Source organism: Nyctibius grandis, chromosome 7, assembly GCF_013368605.1.
Source record: "Nyctibius grandis isolate bNycGra1 chromosome 7, bNycGra1.pri, whole genome shotgun sequence".
In the NCBI taxonomy this organism is placed as follows: Eukaryota; Metazoa; Chordata; class Aves; order Nyctibiiformes; family Nyctibiidae; genus Nyctibius; species Nyctibius grandis.
In genome coordinates, this window is record NC_090664.1 from 53,553,197 (window position 1) to 53,580,039 (window position 26,843).

The 26,843-nt window shown below is 38.1% G+C and overlaps 1 protein-coding gene across 1 annotated transcript in view; it reads right to left on the reverse strand.

Annotated features, from left to right (window-relative positions):
- Positions 1-3,371: 3,371 nt before the first annotated feature.
- Positions 3,372-26,843, reverse strand: part of LOC137666044 (sodium channel protein type 5 subunit alpha-like) — a 34,419-nt gene continuing 10,947 nt past the window's right edge. The window contains exons 11-28 of the mRNA XM_068405623.1: positions 26,169-26,348; positions 25,239-25,644; positions 24,386-24,508; positions 23,289-23,527; positions 22,745-22,945; positions 21,617-21,970; positions 19,473-19,910; positions 17,711-17,857; positions 16,498-16,618; positions 13,076-13,230; positions 12,262-12,435; positions 11,907-12,014; positions 9,902-10,180; positions 9,224-9,277; positions 7,352-7,493; positions 6,654-6,754; positions 5,961-6,231; positions 3,372-4,570 (exon numbers count right to left, since the gene is read on the reverse strand). Coding sequence (XP_068261724.1) covers positions 3,372-4,570; positions 5,961-6,231; positions 6,654-6,754; positions 7,352-7,493; positions 9,224-9,277; positions 9,902-10,180; positions 11,907-12,014; positions 12,262-12,435; positions 13,076-13,230; positions 16,498-16,618; positions 17,711-17,857; positions 19,473-19,910; positions 21,617-21,970; positions 22,745-22,945; positions 23,289-23,527; positions 24,386-24,508; positions 25,239-25,644; positions 26,169-26,348 — 4,692 coding nt within the window. The remainder of the gene's footprint in view (positions 4,571-5,960; positions 6,232-6,653; positions 6,755-7,351; positions 7,494-9,223; positions 9,278-9,901; positions 10,181-11,906; positions 12,015-12,261; positions 12,436-13,075; positions 13,231-16,497; positions 16,619-17,710; positions 17,858-19,472; positions 19,911-21,616; positions 21,971-22,744; positions 22,946-23,288; positions 23,528-24,385; positions 24,509-25,238; positions 25,645-26,168; positions 26,349-26,843) is intronic.

Here is a 26,843-nt window from a genome sequence, read left to right on the forward strand (position 1 = left end):
CTGTTCAATTTTCGGTCAGGCTGGCTCCTCTGCTCCTGCTGCAAAGCAGTTTCACGACTCCATCCTCTGAAGAACAGAAGCCACTTCTAATTTCCAGGGTAATTTTTTCCCTGACTATTCTATTTGTCTTTTAAATGCTTTTCTCCCTCTTATTTTCCCACCTGCTTTATTTGCTGAGAGTTACGATGCTTCCTCTCAGTTCTTATTTCTAGGCTGAACAAACTAATCTTGAATCTCTTTTCATAACATAGATTGTTATTCATTCTGGTATTGCTTCTCTGTACTTGATCCAGTTTTAATTCACAACTGTTGAATTGCAAATGTATCTGACAAACAGGAGGAAAAAATTCTGTTTCCTTTAAAATGCAATAGGAGCTTCATGCCATGCAGCTCCATTGATTTGCCCAAGAGCTGAGAAACATTGAACTAAATTATCAGCATGGTCTCATTAATAATGATAGTCTCAATGGCTAAGTCAGTCTAGCTTATGCTACAGGTCTTGATTTTTGCTAAAGAAAATAGTTTTTTATTGGTTAGTTCCACCTAGTTCTTTTTGTTTGTTTGTTTTCCTTTAACTCTTTTGATTGGGGTGCAAATATTCAAGGCTTTTCTATTAATTTCCTGTGAAAAGTGTGTGTGCTTTAGGTAGTTAAATCAAGCCCACTACTGAGAGGTACAGTTGTTATGGTATTCTCATGTCATAGAATCACAGACTGGTTTGGGTTGGAAGGGTCCTTAAAGGTCATCTAGTTCCAACCCCCTGCCACGGGCAGGGACACCTTCCACGAGACCAGGTTGCTCAAAGCCCCATCCAGCCTGGCCTGAACACTGCCAGGGAGGGGGGACCCACAGCTTCTCTGGGCAACCTGGGCCAGTGTCTCACCACCCTCACAGCAAAGAATTTCTTCCTAATATCTAATCTAAATCTCCCCTCTGTCAGTTTAAAACTGTTCCCCCTCGTCCTGTCCCTACATGCCCTTGTAAAAAGTCCCTCTCCAGCTTTCCTGTAGCCCCTTCAGGTACTGGAAGGCTGCTAGAAGGTCTCCCCGGAGCTGAGAAAATACCATCTCACAAGTGGGATGTAGTCAACTCCTAAACTGTGGTGGATCACAGACTGGGCAAGTGGTTTAAAAATAATTTTAGCCAACTAAAAATATTTAATTATATTAATACTTTGGTAGTGGTTAATTTTATTTTTTAGGGTGAATGAATAGAGTCCCCTGGGTTCCAGTGGCACAGAGCTGTTGACTTCTCTGGTATAAAGCAGATTCACTGTGCACCTATCTTAAAATCTGATGGAGTATCAGTCAAAACTAATTAAGGATGCTATGATGACTACGAGAAGCTAAGGGAATACCACAGAGTAAATTAAAATTAAAAAGTATTATAAATAATATTTATTTGCAATCAGTGTTCAGACAGTATTAACCGAAAACAGGCACATTATTAAGGTGTAATTTACCATACATAGTAAAAGATAATTTCTGTCCAAAGAGCTCACAATCTGAAGAGATGAAAAAGAGAAGAGGAGGGTGACACAAGACAGGACATTTAACTGCCACTGTAGAGATGGGATGTTGAAGAGAGTAGGCAACTTGCTGCAGGTTGTAAGTGGAGGTTACAGGAGATCCCACTCAGTCACAAAACCCAGTTTCCTTTCTGGCTGAAATCTGTGTGGAGGGGAAATCTCACCCAAGCCTTGACAGAACCTACCAACCCCAACAGTGGCCACACAGCTACAGCCTTGCGATTAAGAAAAATAAAAAGCGTTTTACACTGACTTGCATGTAACATCTTTGAAGTTTAAATAGGAAATTAAAATGTCAAGGGCAATTTATGACTACGTCTAGTGCATGACAAGGGATAACACAACAGTCATTAGACAACAAAGTACATCCGCTGAAAGTATCTCCAAATCACATGTACAAAGGAGAAAAGACTGAGCATTGTTTGGGCATGTGTTTTTTCTGAGAAAAAAATGATATCATTTTCTTCAAGCTAGCAAGGACATAAGGAAGATAAAGACCTTTATAAGGAAAATGTAGTGAAGATCATGAGAGACCATGTGCACACACAGTTTCATGAGAAGCACAGTTTGTGATTACATTCTTAGTCTTATGTTAACCCCAAATCCAAATGCTTCAACCCAGATTTCCTAATTATCCGCTTTACTCATACTTTGGTTTCTTCTAATCTTTGCAGGAGAGAGAAAACTGGTCCTCCCATCACAGAAGCATGGGCAGAAGGGGGAAAGGCTCCTACTACCAACAGGACACATCTACCTGAGGCCGAGGCCTCTCTCCACAGCCGTGGATGATGATCACACCATGACCAAGGGCAGCTCTGATGGGTCCCATGTGGTGTTCCCCAGTCTGCGTTTCTGATGCCTAAGGAAGTGATTGAAGTGATGCTTCCAATTTCTCCCCAGTGGAAATGCTTATTTGTGTCTCTCTGCTCTACCACATTGGCAGGAATGAACTTGAGCACGAAACTTAACCATTCTGTGAAGTTTGAGGAAAGTATGTAATAAACACAAGCTGTTATGGAGTGACTGATTGATAGACATACAGCATGGCTGCCTTCACCTCACTGTCAGAGGAAACCAAGTTAAAAAAAAAAATCCTCACAGATAAAATATAAAGCAAGATTTTACTCAGCTCAGTACAACTTCTGGAATACTAAGAGTTGTATTTATTATTTCATTAAGCTGCAGTAACACAACTACAATAGCATACATGCCATGGCTTATTCTGTAAATTGATCATATTGGAAGAAGTCCACTACACTGTGGAGTATCTGTGGATCATGCAGTGGCTATGTTTGTGGTACACCAGTCCCCAAACATAAAAAAAAAAAAAAAAATCAGAAGCCATTTGCTTAAGAGGTTTGTAATGAGAGTATCAGTTAGGAATGCACTAAGGGTAAATTTTAGCTTCTTTCTGTTCAGCAATTTATCTTAACACTGATATTCTTTTCCTGTTCTCCAGCAAATCTGTGGCTGCTTGGGCTTTTCTCTGCTTCTTACACCAGGGTTAATGTCAGCAGATGTTACTTATCACTGCTGTAAATATGTCACAGCACTCAGGTACTGTGGCACCTGCTTTGCAACAGGGTGCCCTTGATCAAACAGATCCAAAACCTTTCACAGCTTTTGTCCCTGCATATGTAAATATTGAACAAAGCTGAACATACCAGAGTCAAAGGTTATGATTTAGCAGCTACAATAGTTAAGTGATCATACCTAACTACGGTTAACTGATCATGATCAACAGACTTTGTTCAATAGGGAGGCTGCCTGAGCTGACATGTATTTACAATATCAGCTTCTGTGAACATTTTAAAATATTCTTAACAACATTGTCACTGATGAACTATTTAATGTCTGGAGATTGATGATTACCTGAAATTTCTCCATTCTCAACCGTGAGGTTGCCACTACTGCCTCTCGTGACACTGTCATATGATGGAGGAAAGGATGCTGAGGACAAAGTTTCAGACTTGTCCGGACTCCTACCATAGTTTTCACCCATCGTAGATGCAATAAGTCCTTCTTTTTCTGGAGCAGCACCTCCAAGAGTGTCACCACTGCAAGTTCTGTGATGGTACAGGTAAGAAGCCTGTTTTATGGAGCGCAGGAGCAAATGACTTCTGTAGGCACGCTGGATGACAGTGGCACAAGCTTCCTCTTGTCTGTGTCTGAGAGTAGTGGAGATTGGCTCGTAGGATTTTTTGGATGGATTGGCAGCCATGAACTTCTCCTCCATTTGTACTTTAAGAGTATCCAGCTCCCCAGAATCTCCTAACACTCTTTTGGTAAAAGCAAACAAGATATCCAAGCAGTGGATCCTATCTCCACTGACCATAGGTAGGTCCATTGCTATGAGTTCAACTTTGTTTGGTTTTGGCACACGTAAAGGTTCAGCCAGAGCATCTGCAAAGTCTGAAAGTGCAGAGAAAGTTATAAACTGAGTCGCCTCAGGATCAAACTTCTCCCAGATTTCATAAAAGATGTCAAAGTCATCTTCCCCTAAAGGTGCTGTACTTTCTTCAGTAGCAGCATTGAAGTTCTCCAGAATAACAGCTATATACATGTTTACAACAATGAGAAATGATATAATGATGTAACTTACAAAATAAATAATACCTATGGCAGGTTTACCACATTCGCCTATAGTACCATTTATGTTTGGATCACAGTACGGTGGCCCAGTGTTTAAAATAGGATTGAGAAGACCATCCCAGCCAGCTGACGTGGTGATTTGGAAGAGACAGAGCATGCTGTTAGCAAAGGTTTGGAAGTTGAACATGTCATCGATGCCATCTTCCATCTTCACATAGGCAAAGTTAGCCATGCCAAAAATAGCATAAATGAACATGACCAGAAAAAGCAAGAGGCCAATGTTAAATAGAGCAGGTAGGGACATCATTAGTGCAAAAAGCAGAGTTCGAATTCCTTTTGCAGCCCGGATAAGTCTCAGTATTCGTCCAATCCGAGCCAAGCGAATGACCCTGAAGAGTGTAGGTGGTAAGAAATTTTCAAATGCTTTACCGATGCCAGAAAGCAGTAAGGCTAAAAATGAAAGGATATTGGCTGGTTAGAATATCACATTTCTGCTTAACTAGTAGTAGGATGAAATGATAATATCTGTACAGTTGAAAAATATCTGATGTGTGCGTGCTAAGACCCTAAGAGAACAACCTTTAATAGAAGTTAGAGTTGAAAAAAGAGCTGTAGAAATCAGCAGTTATGAACTACATTCTTCAGCCACCAGAAGATTGTACCCGTTGCACTAAGGTTGGCAAGCACCTTTCTATGCACAACTTCAAATATCCATGTCAGTCTACACTTGTTGACTGATGGTTTCTTTGATACTCATTGCATGAATACTTCAGCAGGTGCAGGTTATGTATTTACCTTCTAAATTTGATTTCAAATACTGTCAGTACAAAGTGAAACTAAGAAAACAAGATTGACAACGTTATGGTCATCATTTAGATAATATAGTCAAGATATGTATAAGCAAAACCAGTGATGAACATAGAAGTTGTGCGTGCCACTCTACAAATACTTTTAGTTCATTCAGGGACATAGTTACACATAGATATTATTTTATCTTTAGTTTACATGAAAAAAATTACAGACCTAGTAGCACTAGAATAGATTTGGCTTTTCTAGGTTTAGTTGTTTTGGACACGTTTTTCTGGATTTCCACTCCAGGAACTTAATTTCTCAGGAATAACTATGTTCTTATTGCCACCCAAAACATAACTCATGCTAAAGAAATGAAATATTTTTCTTCCCTCAAATGCCTTCTGCTATTTTGGCAGTACTAGGAATACTTAAATTGGCAGGAGAGCTCTTTACCCCACTCTTCCTTTGCATTCATTAAAATAAAAGCTAATACATTTGTGTTGTTCTTTCATATTCTGTTACACTCTTATTTTCAATTATTTATGCCTGAGTTTTCAGAAACTAAACTCTATAGTCTATAATCTAATTCCAGTCTTCATATTCTCTATATATTTCAATTCTCTGTTACAAACACAGATGACAAAACCCAGCAATTTTTGTCTATATGATTGATTGAAAATTTCTTGGAACTAAATCTGTAACAATGGAAATTATCACATAATGTGGTGCTGGTATGATGGGTTATTAATTCTGGTTTTCACACTAGGAAAAAGTAACCTAAAGAACCATTATGAAAGATTTTACATAACACAGCCTTCATTTAAAAAAAATCAAAAGAGAATAGTAGAAATTTATAAAAACCTTATTTCATATTATTCTAATACAATCATGGTGGATTTTTTAGGTCACATAGTTCTTTTTCCTCAACATTTTACAGTATTATTATTTCCATTTCAACATCCATTTGCATTTGATAAATTTTGACTATTTTTTCTGAAAAGAATAATTATTGATTTAGTAAAGAATTTGCCAAACTAATTCTACTTACCGGTAAGTGACATGATCACAACAACTAAATCGAATATGTTCCAGGCATTTGAGAAATAGTACTGCCTCAGAGCCACCAATTTCAGTACACATTCTGCAGTAAAGACAGCAACGAAGAGTATATTGATTTTCTGAAGGATGTTAGTCTTCTCTTCACTTTGGTCATAGGTTTCCACCATCATGGTGATCATGTTGAGGCAGATGAGAATAATGATGACGACATCAAAGGCTTGGCATGTTACAATGTCAAAAAGGAACCCTTGGTATCTGTTCTAGAGGAAAAAAATACATCTAGTATCAGTTGTGAAAGTAGGGAGCACTCATCCGTACATGTTTCAAACAGCTCCAATTTTTATGTTGCAGAGTCACTCAACTATAATGAAGTCAGAGAAATTTAAGAAAGGCAGAATATAAAAATGACATTAAAAAATCCCTTCCCATCCTGAAGTTTAATCAGTTCCACGGTGAACGTAAAGCCCAACAATATTTATGCAGCGAACTTAATAAATATTTAACCTGTAAAATCTTTCAGTGCAACTTTTTGGTATGGAATTGACTTTGGAGCACTGTCTGAGTATCAATGTAAAGACGGTATAAATAATTTGTATGCAATATATAAACATAGGCACTTTTCAGTGAATTAAATTGCACTTTCACAATGTATTTTCCTTTTGAAGAATTCAGACAGCCTTACCAGTGGTCTTGGAATGGGTTTTTGAGGTTTCTTGGATCCCAGCTTTTTCATTGCATTGTAGTATTTTTTCTGTTCTTCTGTCATAAAGATATCTTCCCCACCTAAGTATATAAAGAAATGTCACTGTTATTTGGTGAGAAAGCAGCACTATTGTAATTACGAAGTCTAAAATGCTGGAATCTAACATTCCTTCTTTTTTCACATCTTGCTGGTACTAGGCCTTTCCATAACTCATAACTGTGTCCAAAAACCTGAGCAGAACAAACCATACGTTCACAGAGCAGAAGTGCTGGGGTGAAATGCAGCTAGCTCAGAAAGAATAAAAACAAAGGACCTACTGAAAACCTGGATAGGAAGAACTCGTTCCCTGGCTTCTCACATCCTCTCCTTGTTGAATATCTAAAATATTTCTCAGAGCATGTGTACCAGACTGCTTTCTCAATAACAAGTCTTCTGTCATGCTCAGTTCCCAAAAAGGAGGAAAACTTTAAAGGGCTGCAGAGATGTCATTGCCTTCAAAATGCTGGGAAAGAGCTGGATGTTCAGGTTATAGGGTAAAAGAAAGGAAGAAGAATCTTACCCTGGGTATTCCTTCTTAATAATACTAACACTCTTGTAAATGCCTGTAGAATTTTTAGATTGTACGTATTTCAAGGACCTTGAGATATAGTAGGTGCCTGGGAGCACAACTAGTATACTTATCTTTTTCTTTTGTTGGTTGAAGTTGTCAATAATAACACCAACAAAGAGATTCAGGGTAAAGAAAGATCCGAAGATTATGAAGTTCACAAAGTAGAGATACATAAACAGACTGTGCTCCATTTGCGGCTGTTCATTTTTCTGCAAGAATGAGAAGCAACACGAAAAATGACCAGTAACAACATGGGCTCAATTCAGAATAATCCTCATATTGCAGATCCTCTCACAAATTGATTCCAGGAAGAACTAAGATTTACAGCCCTACTGCTAATTCTGACAAAATTGGTATAGTTTAAAACTACCAATAGTGCATAACACAAAATATTGTATGTATACAATTCTTTTGGAAAGGGCATGAAATGGTGGAAGAAAGTAATATTCATATGGTGACTATTAGATGCATCAAAATTCTGGGACCTCGTAGGGACATTATTGCTCAGATGATGACTGCTATCTCTTTTGAAATTAAACAGGAACCTTAGGAAATGATAGATCAAGCACACCCAAGAGACAGCTAACCAGAAAATACAACTCTAAATAATAGTACTACAAGGTATTTATACCATGACAACTCTTTAATTTGATTTCTTTTACAATGTTTGTTTATGTAGTTTCTGGCTAGATCATTGAAGAACAGGGTAATTAAATTCATACTGATATATTTGCACTGAAAACTTGTAGAGCAAAACAGTCTTTGACTAATAATGAATGAGGTTTACTTTTATTTTATATTTCTTTTTTTTTTTCCACAAAAACTGATAGTTGTGGGTTTTTTTGTCTTTTCAAACTTCACTTAAAAATCCTACCATTTGCAATTGATTGAGGCCCTACTGAAGTCAACAGAAACAGTTACTGAACTGGACATTCTTGACATGATTTTCACAAGCATATCAGAAGCATCAGTTCAGCTTGTCCAATAAGAACAGGAGGTGTAAATTGCACAGTACTTGAAAAATCAAGCAAATTATTTAGAAGTCTGATTCTAAGCTCTTGCCATTAAAAATCTTGGCCTAGATATGTTTTTTTCTTCTTAGCAAAAAACTTCTATGGCTATTATAGATAAAAACAAAACCAGAACAAGAAAAACAGTTTTTAAAATTGAAACACAAACCCCCCCATTTTTATGTTGGGTTACTTCTAAAATTATTTGACTCCTTTGAAGTCATGATCAGATTAAGATAGCCTCTTCATTTGAAATTCTTTGCCTCCAAAGACATACCACTTTGTTCTGTATAACATTGGATGATACTTCTGATAAGACAGCAAATGCTACTGTCAATATAAACAGTAGGCAAAATAGCACTAGTGATGGCTGACAGTGTAGTTTAAATGGTTACTTATCCACAATAGCTCAATTCTTGATAAGTTTGGGTTTATGTTTTGAAGTGGACTTTAAACTATGTCACTGTAAAACATTCGGGTTTACTCCAAATTTGAGTTTCATAAAAGAAGATGTGTGAGCGTAGGTGCCTCCATGTGAGTGGGAGCTCTGAACTCCCCTGCTAGCTGATGGACATTCAGTTATTAGTAGAGTCAATGTAGTATAAAGATGTGCTCAGCTGAACAATATAGATATCCAAGGCGAGCTGAAATGCTCCCTAGATTCCTCTGAGCATATTGACTAGATCTCCTTTAACCATACAGGGCACTTGGAGGTGAAGTCACAAGGATACCTTACAGTATATGTAATCGCATTTAGATGAGTGGATCTGGAGTTGAATTCCACTCCCCATTACAGCAGGTTAGGATACTATGAGTCCTTCAAGGATGAAATGTTTACATCTGCTGATAAAAACAATTACTGGAAAGATTTAGTGCAAACAACAGATATAAAATTACAAAAATCATAACGCTTTTGTACAGTGACTGACCTCTCGTGAATCTACTGCCGCATACATGATGTCCATCCAACCTTTAAATGTTGCCTAGAATGAGAGATTATGGAAAACATGTTGAACTTTCAGGGTAAAAGTCTTCACATCATTTGCAATATCCAAATGACACTAACTGGAGCAAGAGCCTCTGTTATGGTCACACACACATAGCATCAATTTCTGACTTCAGGGAAACTTGCCTCTGTTCTATGTGTGGCATTCTCAGCCTTATCAGGATGTGAAAGCTTGCTAGGGTGGGACAGAGCATGTTGTCTAGGATGCTGACAGGGCAGATCTTCACTAGCAAGGTCTATTGAGGCCTTACAACCCTCATGGCTGAAAAAAATCTGTATGACAGAAGATTAGTTCAGTGTTTGCCCCAGATTTCCTTCTGAGATTGAATCCAGCTCTCAGTCTCATGAACCTGCTGGAGGCTGAAACTGCACTTGTTCATGAGATGCTTACTTTATCACCTGGAAAATCACAGTAGGATCTAATTTGTCCTCCTATTTCCACTTGTGTGCATGAGCAGCACTAGTGTTTGAACAGCCAGCTACAAGGGACAAGCAGGCTGTAGGATACCACTCATTTCCATCACACACAGAGACGAGTCAGGAGCTGGCAGGTCAAGCCCGTCTGACATGGTGCCAGCTAGCGAAGGCAAGCTGCACTTACCACCTGAAGAAGAGCCAGATAGCCAGAGCCAACATTATCAAAGTTGACTTTAACATTGACCCAGAATATTTTTCCTGTGTTATTATACATTCTACAGTCTGTTTCGTTATTGATTGAACTATTTAGTTCTGAATCTTCTTCTGTCAGATTGACACATTTCCCAAATTTCCCAGCAAAGAGGTTCACTCCCATGATGCTAAAGACGAGCCAGAAGATGAGGCAGACAAGCAGAACATTCATGATGGAAGGAATGGCTCCCACGAGGGCATTGACAACCACCTTGGATGAAATGGGAGAGGACAAATACACTTAAACAAAGATGGGCTCAAGTATTTGCTCAGTGCAATAAGCAGTCACTTAGTCATCTCAGCAAACAGAAACCTAATGTTTTCCACGTAAATACTAGTCACAGCTGACATGGGTACGTTGAACAAAGATTCAAAGGTCCATAGTATCTCTTACGCTTTCAAAGGAATAGTTGATACTTTTTGGCCTGCTGTTAGCCACTAACACGTAAGTATACTACAATGTGAGTCCATCCTCTTTTGATGACTTTCCCTTGGTTTTGGAGTGGGGGATGTATTGTTTGTTCATTTGTTTTAAGCTTTTGTAACAAAAAACTTCTGAAGGATTCTTCCATAAGCACTAGTGCGGAGGACTATATTGTTAAGACTGTAGAAAGTAACTTTTAAAAGGACCAGTAATAACTCTCCACTAGTATTTTGCTATATCTATTATTTTCAGTAGATCATGATTGCGTTTGTGGTCTATAACCATGAGCTAGGTACTTTTTCTGTGCTAGGTGAGAAAATGTCACATGTAGGACACAGAAAATGTCCATGTAGGTTGTAAGTGCATGCTAAGACACAACAGATTGCTTCATAAAATGGGGCAGTGTAAGGAAACAATGAGAATATATCTTTGAGTTTCACAGTGAAGACAATGAACTCAGCAGTCAGGTAGCAAAGAAGAACTTGGTGGATCAGAAGAAAAATGAAAGAGCTTTGTGAAGGTTTTTGGAGACCATGTCACACACATTCTGCACAGCAAGACGGAAAGTATGATGGTACCTATTTCAAAATGGACTCCAGCCATAGAAAATTTGCATTAAATTAATTAACAGAATGTATCAATTTTTCTCTGTCTTCACAGCGACAAGATTGCAATCACAGAGCTTTCAGTCTCACTTCCAGAAGATATCCAAGAGCAGCTATATCTCAGCTGCACTGAGGCTGCATTCCCATGTAAATGTGTAACAGTGATGTCATGTGTACTTCTACCATCTGTTCCCACATGCCAGAGTATATTCCATAGACCAGATTTTTGCCCAAATACCTCTGCGGTTATCATACTGTTTCACCTTGCAGTGTATGGATGTGTTTTGCATATGGCTGAGGGAATCTTTCTCTGCATTTGCACAATGGTAGTTTTGTAATTAAATGTAATTGATGTCCAGCAGCTTCACATTGTTCCAGGTACTCCTTTGATGGGAAAAGGCAGCAAATATTCTACAAACACTCCTGCTTTTTGAAAGAATAAATCTATTTGGAACATTAATTTGAGTAAAGTATCTCCTCTTAACAGTTTAAAGTTTTTTGTAAATCAATCCAGTAATAACTTTCAGAATGGAGGTGATTTTGTCCTCTGAGTTAGCTTTCCATCAGGGTTCAAAAATAAGGATTGTTCTCACAGTCCTTACTCTCCATTTTATTTTTGGCTATGTCAGTAAGCCAGGAACACAAGAATGACTAAGCAGCAATGGAATAAAGTTCTACCTAGTCTAGTTTTAGTTTCAACCGCACTTAGGATCGATCACTCGAGGAAAGTCTATAAGGAGGAGCCAAGTACAGAGGAGCGCCATAGAGGTGCCTTTTAAAAATTCATTTTATAGGTCCTAAACTGAACTTGGAATAGACATGTGAAGCTCATAAAGATACAGTCATGAGTTTCAAACCTATTACGTGCTCATTAGTACTGACAGGCTTTAATTTGTATTCAGTCTTACCCTCATCCCCTCAAATCGTGACAATGCTCTTAAGGGTCTCAAAGCTCGGAGAGTCCTAAGAGATTTCATGGGACCAAATGAACTCCCGAAGAGGTTTATTAAAGAGACCTGAATGGGAAGACAAAAGAAAGTATTAGCAACATCCTGTCATCTGTTTCCTTTATTCCTGCTTGGAAAAAAAAAAAAAACAAACCAACAAATCTCCCCATATTTTCAGTGCCCAGAGCGCAATATCCTGAAACCATCATTAAAGGAGGTAAGAGTACTCTTAGCTTCGCATCCAGAAAACAGTCAGTGATTCTGCTACTGCGTCTGGCGTCAGGACGCGTGCAGAAATGCCAAAGGCAGAACTTACATCTACGATAAGGAAGTCCAGCCAGCACCAGGCATTGGTGAAATACTTCTTGAAGCCGTAAGCCACCCACTTCAGGAGCATCTCCAGAACAAAGATGAAAGTGAACATTTTGTCAAGAAATGCCAACATAATTTTAATGTTTTTTCTCTCATTTATATGAATGTCTTCAAATGCCTGAAAGCATAATATATAGATAAATGGCAAAAGTCAGAGATGAGATTTATAAAATGGGAGTCTAGCATCATCAAGACCCCTTCCTCATTTTGTATGTGTTTTACACAGATCTAAACCCCATCTTTTACTCAAATCTATGTCAGTGGATAAACTTGTAATTCTCCCTGTCCCTTCTCTTTCTTTTTATCTGTGTACTACACCCCTGTGGACACACATCATGCACACTGGGATCCTAGGAGGAAAGTATAAACTTCTTGAAATGAATTTCTAAAAATATACTTTCAAGAGAACCAATTTTTTAGTATTAAGAGTAATTTATTTGTTTTAATGACATTAAAAAAAAATTCCCTACTGTGAAATAACTTTCAGAAAAATCCAGTATACAGCCAGAATAGAAACAGCTTCTGAGAGTTATATATTTTTAGCATTGTTCACTCTCTCATAATTTGTAATAATATGAATAACAAATTTGCAGTAATTTCAATAGTGAATAAATGACTGCTATGTAAAGCCTCTTCTTTTTTTTCTCCTGATGAGTTCAAAGATATTTGCTGTGTTTTCTGCTAAAAACAACTTCTTTGTGTGCAAATTAAAGCTAAAAATGCATCTAAATAAATACATGAAATTGTGCTACACTAACCAGGGCTCCACTGCTCAGAAGGATCATGAATATGATAAAAGATTCAAACCAGGAGTGTTCAACAATCTCGTAGCAGGTTTTTCTCAGATTCCACCACGTCTCTCCTCCAAACTTTATGGCACTACCCACATAACAACGAAAGTATCGAACACAACCTGAAAGTGAGAGACAGCAATGAAGGTATGGAAGGAATGTACATGCATGTGAAGGGTTGCTCAAGAAACTTCTTGCAGCAGGGACAAGTCCATGGTCACATTAACTGCGTCATTGTTGGTTTTTTTCTTTCACGTTTTGCCATGAGAAAAAAAAAAAAGGAAACATCTAATTTTGTTTGCCTTGTGACTCCTATTTATATACATACAAAGTAGGTGGATCTGCTTTGGAAAACTTTCCATTGTTTCAAGATATTTCTAAGACACTGGACATGCTCTCAGTGACCTGCTGTTTGGGCACACAAAACCTCAGGGCCATAGAAAGAACCCTGATGTTACAAAAGCCTTTCTCTGTTTCTGCACACTGTTTGGAAAGCAGAGACAAGATACCCCAGAACGAAAAGGCTTGGAGACAGAGAAGGTAAAGAGTTGTCTTCAATATTGCAACATTATACCCTGCCTTGCAAAGCCTATTCATTTGTTTATTTGCTTATGAATGTATGGAGTGATTTCATATCATAAAACTTGCAAGAATATGTCATATTTTCAGCTCCATAGACAGAAACATCTCCTTTCAAGCTCACCAGATTGATTCTTATAACAGACAATGACTCCAGGACCACTTAATGTTTCCTGACCATCCCATTACAAAATCCTGGACTTGATTACTTACTAATTTTGACAAGAAATAACTCATTTTGGCTAACATTTTCATTGATGTGTGCTCTAGGTTAATTCATGTTTTCATTATCATGAAAAATATCCGTTAGAAGGCTTCTGTCATATATGAGCACAAAAAAAAAATGTATATATGTGCCATATAGATATGATATATTATACACATATTATACAGTATTGTATATATAAACCATATATACAATAGGATGTAATATATGCAAAAAATTCTGATCATCTTTCTTTAAATAATCCCAGTTTCACCAGTAATGTGGGTCTGGGATTTGAGATGAGGCAGGGAATGGCACTTGCATAAGATAGGGACTATTTTGTTGTGTAGAAATCGGTGTTAGGTACAGATTTGCCACACCTTCAGTGGTGTTGTCTAATGGTTTGGCCACAGCAGGCACACTCCAGCCTGGGACTACAGAGCACAAAACAAGACATTTCACATTTCATCTCTGGAGCAGTGAAACAAAATTCTTTACTTCTTTTGTTCTAACAGCTGTACTGGCTCAATATGCCATTGTTAAAGTAGTTTTGAAAAAAACCCTGTAGCTCAGAAATCTGACATCTCTATTATTAGTGCAATATTTGTGCTTTTTTTTTGTGGAGAAAGCAAACTGCAATGTAGGTATGGTGGATCTGTCTCGGGATTTATGATGTATAACTTAATAGTATTTATATGTATATTAATACTTTCCATTGAGAAACAACACCTCAATGGCTTCAAATAATTTCCACTTGCTTCACTGCTACTGATTCAATCTTAAAACTGCACTTTAGAAGTTCCATTGACCCAAAAAGGGCACAGGGAGAAAAAAAAAAAAGACAGCTCTGCAGTACAGGGCAATGAGGGGATAGGAGTAATTACCGTCAGATTTGATTTATCTGGGTTCTCATCAGATAAAATATCCAGGAAGCGGTGTTTGAATGGGAAGGTGGTGATGAGAGAAAGGCTCTGCCTCTGGGGGTGAAGGAGGAAAGCAAGCTCAGAGAGCTGTAGGACCATGTATGCAAGGCTGGAGAATTCCCTCCTGATCATTTTGTGGTACAGAGCAGCTTGAATGGGCAGAAAACAACTGAATCAAAGAAAACTTGGGGAATGGGTGTAAATGGTGGTGGTCAGCCAGGCTGACTGGGTGAGCAAAGAGCAAGTGGAGCACCAGGAAGAATTTTACCACAGTTATAATTTGTTTAATAGAAGACACTTGGAAGAAATGAGCCTATAAACTGACTTGATGTAATTTGTTCTCTCACAACTAATACTGAGAGTGCAGTGATTACCTCCGGCTGTCAGTAGTGGCTGTTATTTGAGAAAAATCTCAAGAGCTATTTCTTTGCATCTTAAGAAAACCATGTCGTTACATACATTTAGGTAGGAAGAATTCATAAAAGTACTCAACGCATCCTGTAACAACTTATGAAGCAAGATGTTGTACAAGGATTTGAGAAGGGATTCCCAGATCATCACCCTATAGAATTTCAACTTCGTCCTAGCAGCTTCTCTCTGCTTATTTCACTTTTTTTTGTTTGTTACAGAGATCATTCATGAAATGGTATTCAAGGAATAAATATTTATACTGTTGCAAAATATTAACAAATCTGATGTGCCAAGTGCCTGGTTCCAGTGGTCATTTTCAGGTGAGATCTGATCATGTACGCTTCTCTTATGTTAATTCCAGAAAGTGACTTTGATGCTGTCTAACAGAGTGACATTCATCTCACTTCATTATAATCACAGAATCACAGAATGGTTGGCGTTGGAAGGGACCTCTGGAGATCTTGCAGTCCAACCCCCTGCCAAAGCAGGGTCACCCAGAGCACTTTGCACAGGATCGTGTCCAGGTGGGTTTTGAATATCTCCAGATGAGACTCCACAACCTCCCTGGTCAGCCTGTTCCAGTGCTCTGTCACCCTCAAAGGAAAGAAGTTTTTTCTCATATTTGGATGGAACTTCCCGTGTTTCAGTTTGTGCCTGTTGCCCCTTGTCCTGTCAGTGGATACCACTGAGAAGAATCTGGCCCCATCCTCTTGACACCCACCCCTAAGATATTTGTAAGCATTGATAAGATCCCTCCTCAGTCTTCTCTTCTCCAGGCTAAACAGACCCAGCTCCCACAGCCTCTCCTCATAAAAGAGATGCTCCAGTCCTCTAATCATCTTTGTAGCCCTCTGCTGGACTCTCATAATAATCTCATTTTTTCGGGTTGGGTCTATGACATTGCCCAGGTCCCAGTTACAGAATCACAGAATCAACCAGGTTGGAAGAGACCTCAGGGATCATCGAGTCCAACTGTTGCCCTGACACCACCCTGTCAACTAGACCATGGCACTAAGTGCCATGTCCAGTCTTTAGTGCCATGTCCAATTCGAAGGAATTCCCTTTGCTTTTAAGGAAAGGGGGGTTTATTTTTCAGGTGCCACAAACTCTCTGTCGACTAGAGAGGGACAATGATTTGGACTATTTATCCAATTTCCAGATAACTAAAATTTACTGAAAATAATCTCACCCTATTGGCTCAGCATAACTAGAGAAGTAAGTTGGGGTTTGACACTTCTCACTTCCTGGTAGGGAAACCATGAAAGCCTTACCCTCTGGAAAACATTTTTCTGGAGTCTTGAAGTCTTCAGCAAACTCTGGAATCTGCCTCAAAAGATCTTCAGGGTTTGTCAGATCCACTGTGCTGCCTTCAGAAGAGCTGACGCTGTCAAACTACCGAGCAAAATAAGATCTGATATTGATTCTACATTCAGATCCCAAAGAATAAAATCATGCATGAACAAATAAAATTCAAAACTAAAACTTGGCTGTGTCGTAATATTTCAAGTAGTGTTGGTAAAGGAACAAAGTGTGATATTAAAAGTATATGAGCTTAGAAGTACCAATAGGTGCATCCAAATAGGGGTCATAGCTATATAATTACAATATCTATCTACAAGAACCAGATTTAACTGCCTAATAAGCTGGTAAATTGAAGAGTTTTTAGATTGCTTATAAGTATATGTAGTCCTCAAAGTAGCATAAACTACTTGGGTTAAAACCATGAATCATAGAAAGATGCATTCAAACAGGAGAACCAGTTAAATATATCTGGTGTTGTATCAGGGTCTGAACACCCATGACAGTATTTATGAAGTAGAAATTGGAATCACATCATATATTCTCCAGTTACAAAGCTTTTCACTATCCCATTGCACCATGTATAATGTATGATGAGTCAGCAGTTTGTTTAAAATTACTCTATGCTTTTGTTCTTTTATGTTTGTGTATTGCTGTTTATTACTTTTTTTGAAAGCGTTCTTTATTCAAAACTATTCTAAAAATATTTTTAATTAATAACTACTATCTTTAATGTCATAGTGAGAAACTCATTTAAAGTATTATGTTTCTTGAAACTGAGATAGTTAAGACACAGGTAAACTTGCTGGAATTTCTCACTTGGAGGCATATCTCTCTTTTAATGACTTTTTTTTTTCTCCTCTCCTTTTTTTTGTGGACTCGATTTCAATAAATTGAAAGTAACAGAGAATTTTATAAATTAGCCATTTGTATTGAATTATTTTTAGTTTTTCCATTTCTAAACACTCTTTTTCCTATACACACATTTTTCTTAAAACTCATTACCTAGAAACCCAGCACAGCTTCAATTTCATTCACAAAGTTCTGTCTCTGTCATTAACCAGTCAGACCAGCTACTGCAAGCTCAGAGTCACTGCTGCTACTAAACTCCACCCCAGCAAATCCTTGAACAGAAACATACTTGTGCTTGACCAGTAGTCAATGCCATAGAAAAAAAATTGTTACCTCTTTTTGTTCCGGTGATGGTGGTTCATCCTTCCTATCCTTTCCTAGGTAAAGCACACTGAATTCTTCAGAGGAAAATCCTGATCCTTTACTCCAGCTTCCTGAATTTTTCCCTCTTTCTCCCCTTTGCCTCAACCGATTTTCATCCTGAAAATAATCTCTGGATTAGAGAGGGTTTCTTTTCCATTTTTGGGGGGTGGACAAGTTGGAGGGGAAAGAAAGATAAGATATGTATTTCATTTAAAGTGGGACTGTCCAGACAAAAGTCATAAAACATGATCATTTTGAGTCTCTGATTTTACCTAAGTACAGAGGAAGGGAAATTTTTCCCAACCGACATGAAGCAAACTAAGGAATTAATATTTTAGTGAAGTATTCAAAAGTTAAGTGAGAAATTTTGCACAGGAATTCAGACAGAAACTTAAAGTGGGAAATCTTGAAACCAGAATGGCAATCTTCTATGTTTAAAATAGAACTGAAAAATTCAGAGAAAACAATGAAATAGAATAATATATGCTACCGTATAAGAAACATGACCTTAATAGAGCTACCCTTACCTTGTTGTAATAATTACTATATACTACACACAACAAGGGCAAATATAAAGAATGGACTAGAGCTATAAATTCATATTATGAGTCCATGATACTGTTTTTTAGGCAGAACATACTTTTTTTTTCTCTCTCATGTAAATAATGCCAAATATTTTATTTTTGCACCAGTACAGGTTAGGAGGCGATCTGATAGAGAGAAGCTCCATGGAGAAGGACCTTGGAGTCCTGGTGGACTCCAAGTTATCCATGGGACAGCAATGTGCCCTTGTGGCCAAGAAGGCCAATGGTATCCTGGGGCACATTGAGAAGACTGTGTCCAGCAGATTGAGGGAGGTCCTCCTCCCCCTCTGCTCTACCCTGGTGAGACCTCACCTGGAGTATTGCATTCAGTTCTGGGCTCCCCAGTTCAAGAGGGACAGAGATCTACTGGAGAGAGTCCAACGGAGGGCTATGAGGATGATTAAGGGACTGGAACACCTGCCTTACGAGGAAAGGTTGAGAGATCTGGGGCTTTTTAGTCTGGAGAAGAGAAGACTGAGAGGGGATCTGATTAATGTGTATAAATATATGAGGGCTGGGTGTCAAGAGGACAGGGGCAACCTCTTTTCACTTGTGCCCTGCGATAGCACAAGGGGCAAGGGATGCAAGCTAGAGCACAGGAAGTTCAACCTCAAGATGAGGAAGAACTTCTTTACTGTAAGGGTTACAGAGCACTGGAACAGGCTCCCCAGAGAGGTTGTGGAGTCTCCTTCTCTGGAGACTTTCAAGACCCGTCTGGATGCGTTCCTGTGTAACCTGCCCTAGATTGGTCCTGCTCTGGCAAGGGGGCTGGACTCGATGATCTCAATCCCTAACATTCTATAATTCTATGAAAGGACTGCCACCATTGTCTATGAACAATCTATGGGCTGTGTGATTACCTGTGTGTAACACAACGTGTCAGCTAGGAACTCCTGCAGCAAACCAAATAATTTATGGCCTTTCTTTTGAGACCATGAAAGACTACTATGATTTTTAAAAGGCTCCAAGTGATAATTCACCCTCACTCTAAACATTCATACTTTTAGTTCTAGTTCAAAATTTGGTAACTCTCTGGAAATGGATTAACATATGCCACCCTGTTCCGTTAGAGACAGTCTTGTACCTTTTACATATATATATATATATATGCACTCTACTGTTTGAATACAAATACAGAAATTTATTACCTGTTTGCTGTATTCTATGTCTGTAAATGTGCTCAGCTTATCATCATCTTCAAAACCCTCACTTGTGTTCTCTGCCTCAGCAATAGGGACACAAACAAATACATTGGGATTGGTAACAAAATCTTCAACGCCTGAGCATTTGTCCCCATTTTTCTCAGTCCACTCATTATTGTAATTCTCTTTACAATTTTTTATTTCTTCACGCTTGAACCCAAGTGAATTCTGTGCAGTCAATTTTATTTTCTTCCTGTGTGCTTTCTTTATATGCCTGAGCTTTCCGCAACAGGTATCCCATGTAACGCTCTTCACAAAGTGAAATCCCTTGTGAATCCGAGCGAAGGCAATACGAAGATTGTTCATCTCTCCGTCATCCTCCGCTGTCTGGAGACAGTCAGTACTGAAGGAACTCAGCAGTAGTGCAATGAAAAGGTTGAGAACCTGAAGGTCATTCAAATAATAATAAAATTAGAAGTCAGGAGAGTAGCATTCAGAACTCTAAGTTCTAACTTTGAAGAACACAGATACTATCAATGTTCACTTACTGAGCAAACCAAAACAAGGTAATAATGAAATGACTATGACTAATCACATTATGGTTGATGAAGTAAACTTCTCTCTCAGGAAGTCCAATGTTCCCGTGACTCTCTTCTCCTAAAGAGTTCTTTAAAATAGTAGCTAAAACAGATCTGTTCATGCCAAATGCATTATTTGGCCAAAACAACTTTTCAAAGGTTATAATAGTAATATAAGCTATGGTCATGGCTTGTCAGTTTAATAATGTCTCTTCCTTCTTCAAACTATAATTAAACCAGGCTTCTGTGGAGCTACTTCCGAAATCCTGCGTGAGATCATATTCAGACCCAGCGATTCATCACATCTGCAACACTACCACAAAAATCAAAATCAAGAGAAGCTTGAAGTGAGATTTCCTCCCTGATTTTGAGTACACTTAAATAGAAGAATTTATAAACCCCACCTTTTTTTTTTTCTCCAAGGGAATGCAAGAATTTAATTTTTTTCCTAATGTTTCTGTTTGGGATGGGATCTACGTATCTTAATTTTTATCATGCCAGAACTGGGCAGATAGCACCCCTGAGTCATCCAGGGACCACAGTCAGTGGAGAACATTAGCCCTTCAGAGACCAATTCATCCCATCTGTCTTAATTATTGACCTTAGGTTGGAATAAATCTCACTCTCAGATACCTCTCTGTTTCCTTTCATAATAAGAAAGCCTAAACAAAGAGCGCAGGCTAAGCACTTAATAGTTTGACAGTTATCATTATGTGATATGAATATCACTCACAGCATTTTATCACTGAAATTGATCATTGCAGTGTAGAACAGCCACGACACTAAACTCAGGGGGTTGGGATTCAGCCACAGAACAGATATTTCCCATAAAGGGCTGCCTAAACTTAATTTTTTCCAGCAATTTCTTATATTAAGGGAAGATTGATATATGAATGATAGTAAGAATGACATGAGAAACGAAGCTACTAAAAAAAAAAAAAAAAGACTTTTATCATTTGGGCATTAAGAAAGGACAGAACAGAACCAGGGAGGCAGCCTGCCCCTTACACCCCAGCACAGGTGTGTGAGCCTGTGGAGGGTATGCCATAGCAGGATCTAGCTCTTGGGTGTAAATGTACTTAGACGTGACTAAAGAAAATGTTGATTTCAGTGGTAGGAGTGTAGATTCTGCCATCTGCTGATAAAGAATTCAATATTTGCATGAGATCTTAAAAAACAAAAAATTGATTTACAAAGGGACTTAAGCACTTAGCTCCATTAATTCAAGCAGGTAAGCCATAAGCCTTACTGGTTGTTTACATTCAAATCCCAAGACATGAAGAAACATAGTTGCCTGTATTATATTTACTGCAAAGATATTCTTCGTCACATTGCCACATGAAAAGGTCAAGTGATGCTGCATGCAAAGCGCACAAAATGTGAAAATATGGACAGTGGCTCAGAGGTGAAAGGCAAAAGAAGCTTTTGCAGACTATAACACACAGAGGTAACTCCTCCACCTGTAATTAGGGAAATTACCTTTTGTTTACAAAATGACAATTTTGTATATGTATCTCTATGGTAGTTTCTACCATAGACAGAAAGAAGAGAAGAATATATTGGAAAACTCACCACTAAATTTCCTATCACCATGACGAGAAGAAAGACAAGAAGGCACAGTGGTTGTTCAGCAACCACCATGCAGTCCCACATAGTCTGAATCCATTCTCCACATAGAATTCGGAAAATGATGAGGAATGAGTGGAAAAAGTCCATCATGTGCCAGCGTGGCTTGCCATTTTTGCATATTTTATGGCTGTTCTCCCCATAGCTTCTCCCAAACAGTTGCACCCCTACTATAGCAAAAATGAAAACAATGATTCCCAGGACGAGGGTCAGATTACTCAGTGCTCCCAGCGAGTTACCGATTATTTTAATTAGAGTGTTTAAAGTTGGCCAGGACTTTGCCAGTTTGAAGACCCTCAGCTGTGTAGAAACATAAAACATAGTGTTAGACATTGGTGGAGATAACCCATCTTTGCACCGTTCAAATCCTGCAAAAAACATTTTACAGATATTCTGAACTATTCCAGCAATGTAATATTTGTGGCACTGTGACACTAATACTTTTAAAAAAGTATTTATAGATTTATTTTTTTTTAACTGGTCAACACTGCAAACATAAACTAACCGCCTTGTAAACGACCAGGCTAACCTGAGTCCCTGACAAGTGTTCAGCCCACACAGGAACGTATCCATACAATGCACTTGATGTAGGTTACGGTGCCTAACTTACATGTAACACAAAGAACCAAAGTTGGGGGACTGGCTGCTATATTACTACAAAAGGAGTCTATCTTTTGTTAAAGCAACCTAAATTGGTCCACGATATATTATATGAATCCTTAACATCTTTTCACGCCTAATTTTAGGTATTCTGTATTCGTACTCTGACATTTTTTTCTGAAGTTTCCTGTGCTAGTTTTTAATTTTTGACACCAGTTTTATAACATGCCTACTCTGGAATATTTTTTCCTCTGAATATTTCTTTGTATATTCAAAAAAATATGTATGTCATTAAACTCTGATTCTAACATCACAAGGAGTTTAAGACTGTGTTTCTTATTCCTGGTGCTGAGAGAAGAAAAAAAAACTTTTAAAAATAATAATTTCCTGCATCCTAACTGCAGACAACAGAAGTATTCCCTATTATATTCATAACATAATGTTTTATACAACTGAGTAAGCATGAGGCATTACCAGTCTGAAGGATCTTAAAACTGATAAGGTTCCTCCTTTCCGCCTTTCTTTCCTGCTTCTGTTTCTGGGTAAACTCAGTTCAATTAAACTCAATGTGACAATTATACTGTCAAAAATATTCCAGGGCTGCTGAAAATAATAATAGGGATCTAGAGCGATGATTTTTAAGATCATTTCTGCAGTGAAGATTCCTGTAAAAACCTGTGACAAAGAAACAGTAACATCAGCCTAAAAGTAGCAATGAATTTATCTTATCTTTAGATCATGTTCTCACAAATAACACTCATGGGCAGGTCAACAAAACCCATTTCTATGAACTTCTAATGCACTTTCAATTAAAATGGGAGGATTGTTTTCTGCCTTCTCAGGAGTACGTTAGAAGTGTATCAATAAAATCTGAGAATTGTTTATATTAAAAATTTAGAGTTCATAAATGCAGAGTTCACTAATCTTTAATTTTTACAGTTACTCTTTATGTCTCAAGTGAAAACACCCACCAATCAATCCTTGGTATAAAATGTCACATAGCTGAGAATTTGCTTACCAAGTTGCCTACTTTAAGCATCTCTTTAAAACTATTTGACATATTATTGTGCTCCAGTGCCATGAACAAAGTGTTCACCACAATGCAAACAGTGATGGTGAGATCAATAAAAGGATCCTTTATGAAAGCTGCCACTTTTTTCTTGATTCTCAACCAAAGCGGACAACAGTCCCAAATTAGATACTTTAAAGCAAAATCATTCAGGCATCGCGGGCATCTCCGCTGAGATTCTTCAAGTTCTAAGTGCAAAAGAAAACCCCACTATAATTAAACAGTTATCACTGAGCAAGATGGTATAATAACAACTTCAAATATTTAAAGGACCAGAGAGAAAAAAGGAAGCCTCACATCTCACTCCGAGCCCCAAAGCTTCGCTGCACTTTCTACCATTCATGTAGTCCCTACGTCAACTAACAAACAAGAAAAATTTAAAAATTTTAAGAAAAGAGACATCCCTGCCACAACAGTAACCCTCTGCTAAATCCCATGCTTGTCATCTGAGAACTAGTGATAGAGCTTCTCAACGGGGACAAAGAAAAACAAAACAAAACTTCCTCATCCTGAACAACTTGGGCTGACATTTTTCAGTAAGATCTGCAACAAAACTATCAGTTGTCAAAATAACTGCCAGTGATAAAACCCCCCAAAAAACCTCACATGGAAAGGAATAAAATAGTGAGGTTAAGTACTCAAAGCCCCAGAATTGCCACAACTGGTTTTGCTTGCATAATCTTATTGTTGGGTTTGGCAGGTCTATGTCTCTGCCAGTGATATATCACAAGTTGCAGGGTCAGGAGGAGAAAACAGTATCCTAGTCCTGCACCTCAGATGCTAGAGAAACTCCTTTCACCCCTTTCACCCACTCATCTTCACATTCTGTCCCACAAAACGAGATCTTACGATAGGCAAAGGATGTGTTCCAGTACATAAAGACTGTGTGATAACTCATTTTTTTAAAAAAAGAGCCAAATTAATGATGAAATTCCTAACTACACACCTACAAATCTCTGTTAACCTTTAAGAAACGTATTGACATTTTGGTCTTTCATGCTAGTATTACCTTAGGATGGAAATAAGCATAATGAGGAACCACTTACCCTCCAAGACACTGGTAATTATGCTGACTGCGCTTGCTGCCCTTTGTCTCTGAAGTGCCTCATTAAAGTACTCTACTGACAGATGAGGAGGCAAATGCATCATGCTGTTCTCATCATTTACAGCTGGCTGCTTAAAGAAGTAAACAAGATTAGGGAGATACCACAGGAAGAAAATGAAGTAGGATGTGATGATGGGTAGCTACGAAAGTTAATAGGAGCAATGACATGCAGCCAAATAAATGTACCTTTTCAAAAGATGTAATAGATGTTGAGAATGAAGGTCCTACTCTTCAGTAATAATGCTGTAGTAAATGGATCCTGCGAGCACATAAGCGCAACAGGGCAAGAACAAACCTTGGAAATAAGTGTATGAGGGGAAATAGGCCTCGGTAATATTCCAGAGACTAACAGAAAAGGAAAGAGATGAAGGATAAACTTGTAGAAGAGCATCTCTGCTTTCTTGGAGAACTTTCCGACAAAGTGTCTGCATGATGCTAAAGGTACTGTGAAGGAGAAAAGAAATTACAGGTACTGCCCAAAATGACCTCCCTGGACAGTGCATGGGATAAAAAGACTCTCTGGTGACTTATAATTCCAGCACTAAGAACCTTCAAAAGTATGTTAGTATAAGTTGTGCATAGCAGGAAAACAGGGTTTATAAGAGGAATGCTGAAGCAATGAACTCTAGTTTTTGGGAATTTATCAGAGTATTAAAAAACACTTTCTACGACAACTAATCAGTATACTTGATTTCACATCACTGCCATTTCACTGAAACTTGTAAGACAAGAAGAACCTGTCATTAATGGAGAAACCATAATATGAAGTATACAGTTAAAATAATACCTTTTACTTACCAGTTCACCCTTTCCCGGGTCTTCCATTACCGGTGGAAGCATTACTCCTTCAGAAGACACTGGATCTAGACTGTGCACCCTGCTGCTTCCTCCTCCCGTTGCTAAAATCATTCCATTGCAGTCATCCACCTTAGCCCACTTGCTGCTCTGCACGCAGTTTGGGGTAGCGGGGTGAGAGCTGTGGCTCATCTGACTTTGCACGCTGGAGCGTCTTCCCATCTGCGTGACTGACAGTGACCGACACTGGATTTCATGTTCCCCAGCACTGCGGGTGTCCTCATCACCAAAATCCGTTCTGGAGTCAACTTCTAAAGCAGGTATTTGGAAATTGAACACGCTCCCATGGCTAAGTCTGCGTTTCACCTGATTTGAATTGGGACCATATACCAGGCCAAGGAAAGACTAAAAGCCCAGGAAAAGGAATAAAGAGAGAATGGCATAATATCATAGAGAAAATTTTGGGAAGCAAGAAATGCTTAGAGTTTCATAACATTTCCTATGAAGCATTTCAAGTCCAAAACTCTTATTTGATTTAGATTTTTCAGGAAGGATTATGCTTAGATTTTAAAAGGCAGATAATAAAATCCTGTCAGCTGTAGCAGCTATTTTTGTGATAAGCTTTATATCTATATTTTAAGTAAGAAATTTTTAACACAGAATGATGGTACGAAAGTGAAATTCTGATGGTCATTCACTTTTTTCTATTTCTCAATGTTATAGAAAAAGTATTTTAACCTTCATTTATAATGTTTCCTTTCCAAATTAATTTTTACATATAATTCTTCCTTATCCCAAACAGTTGTTTATTTTAAAGACTTAAGAGTGATCAGTGTTTGTAATGGGATTTGGTTTGTGCTTTCAAGCAATTTATCGTAGTATTAAAATTGGAAAAACTATAAGGATCTCAGATTCAGACAATAGATTACCAACTTTCGTTGACTGTCTGTGGACTGTGACTTGGGGAATTGTTTTTCTTCATTATCTTCTATCCCCAAGGACTTATTTCTCTTTTTCCTATTGCTTCTTTCTTTGATTTCTTTGGTAGACAGAGAAGAGTCTTCAAAGGAGCTAATTGACAGGATATCAATTCCTCTAACAGCCAATGACTGAAATTAAAACAAAAACATGGATGATATTTTTGCTGGCTATTTTGGATATAAGCAGAAAGAAAACACTTCTGTGCTCTATGTTATTTCCTCTTCACAATTTGTGTTTCACAAAACTCATTAAAAATCTTCCAATATGTGATAACACTAAAAGAAAGAGGAGAGAATTTCCTCAACATATGGAGCCCTGAACAATTTGCTATTTGCAGTATGTTACATGTTGGCATGTATTGGGCATGCCAGGGGCAAAATAATCACGTTATAGCTCCTATTCCTCCATATGGCAGATTTGCTTACAATAAAAATACTCAGTTTGAAAATAATGCTGTAGAATATATGCTTTTCCCCAAATAAATGCTCAAACAGTATTAAAATTCTGTCTTTTCATTGGGGATCCTTGGGACCGTATTCACATTATATCTGACTTTCCTTTCCATACTGAATTTAGGACAATATTTTCAAAACACAGGAGTATTTTGTCCCAGAAGCTTCTAA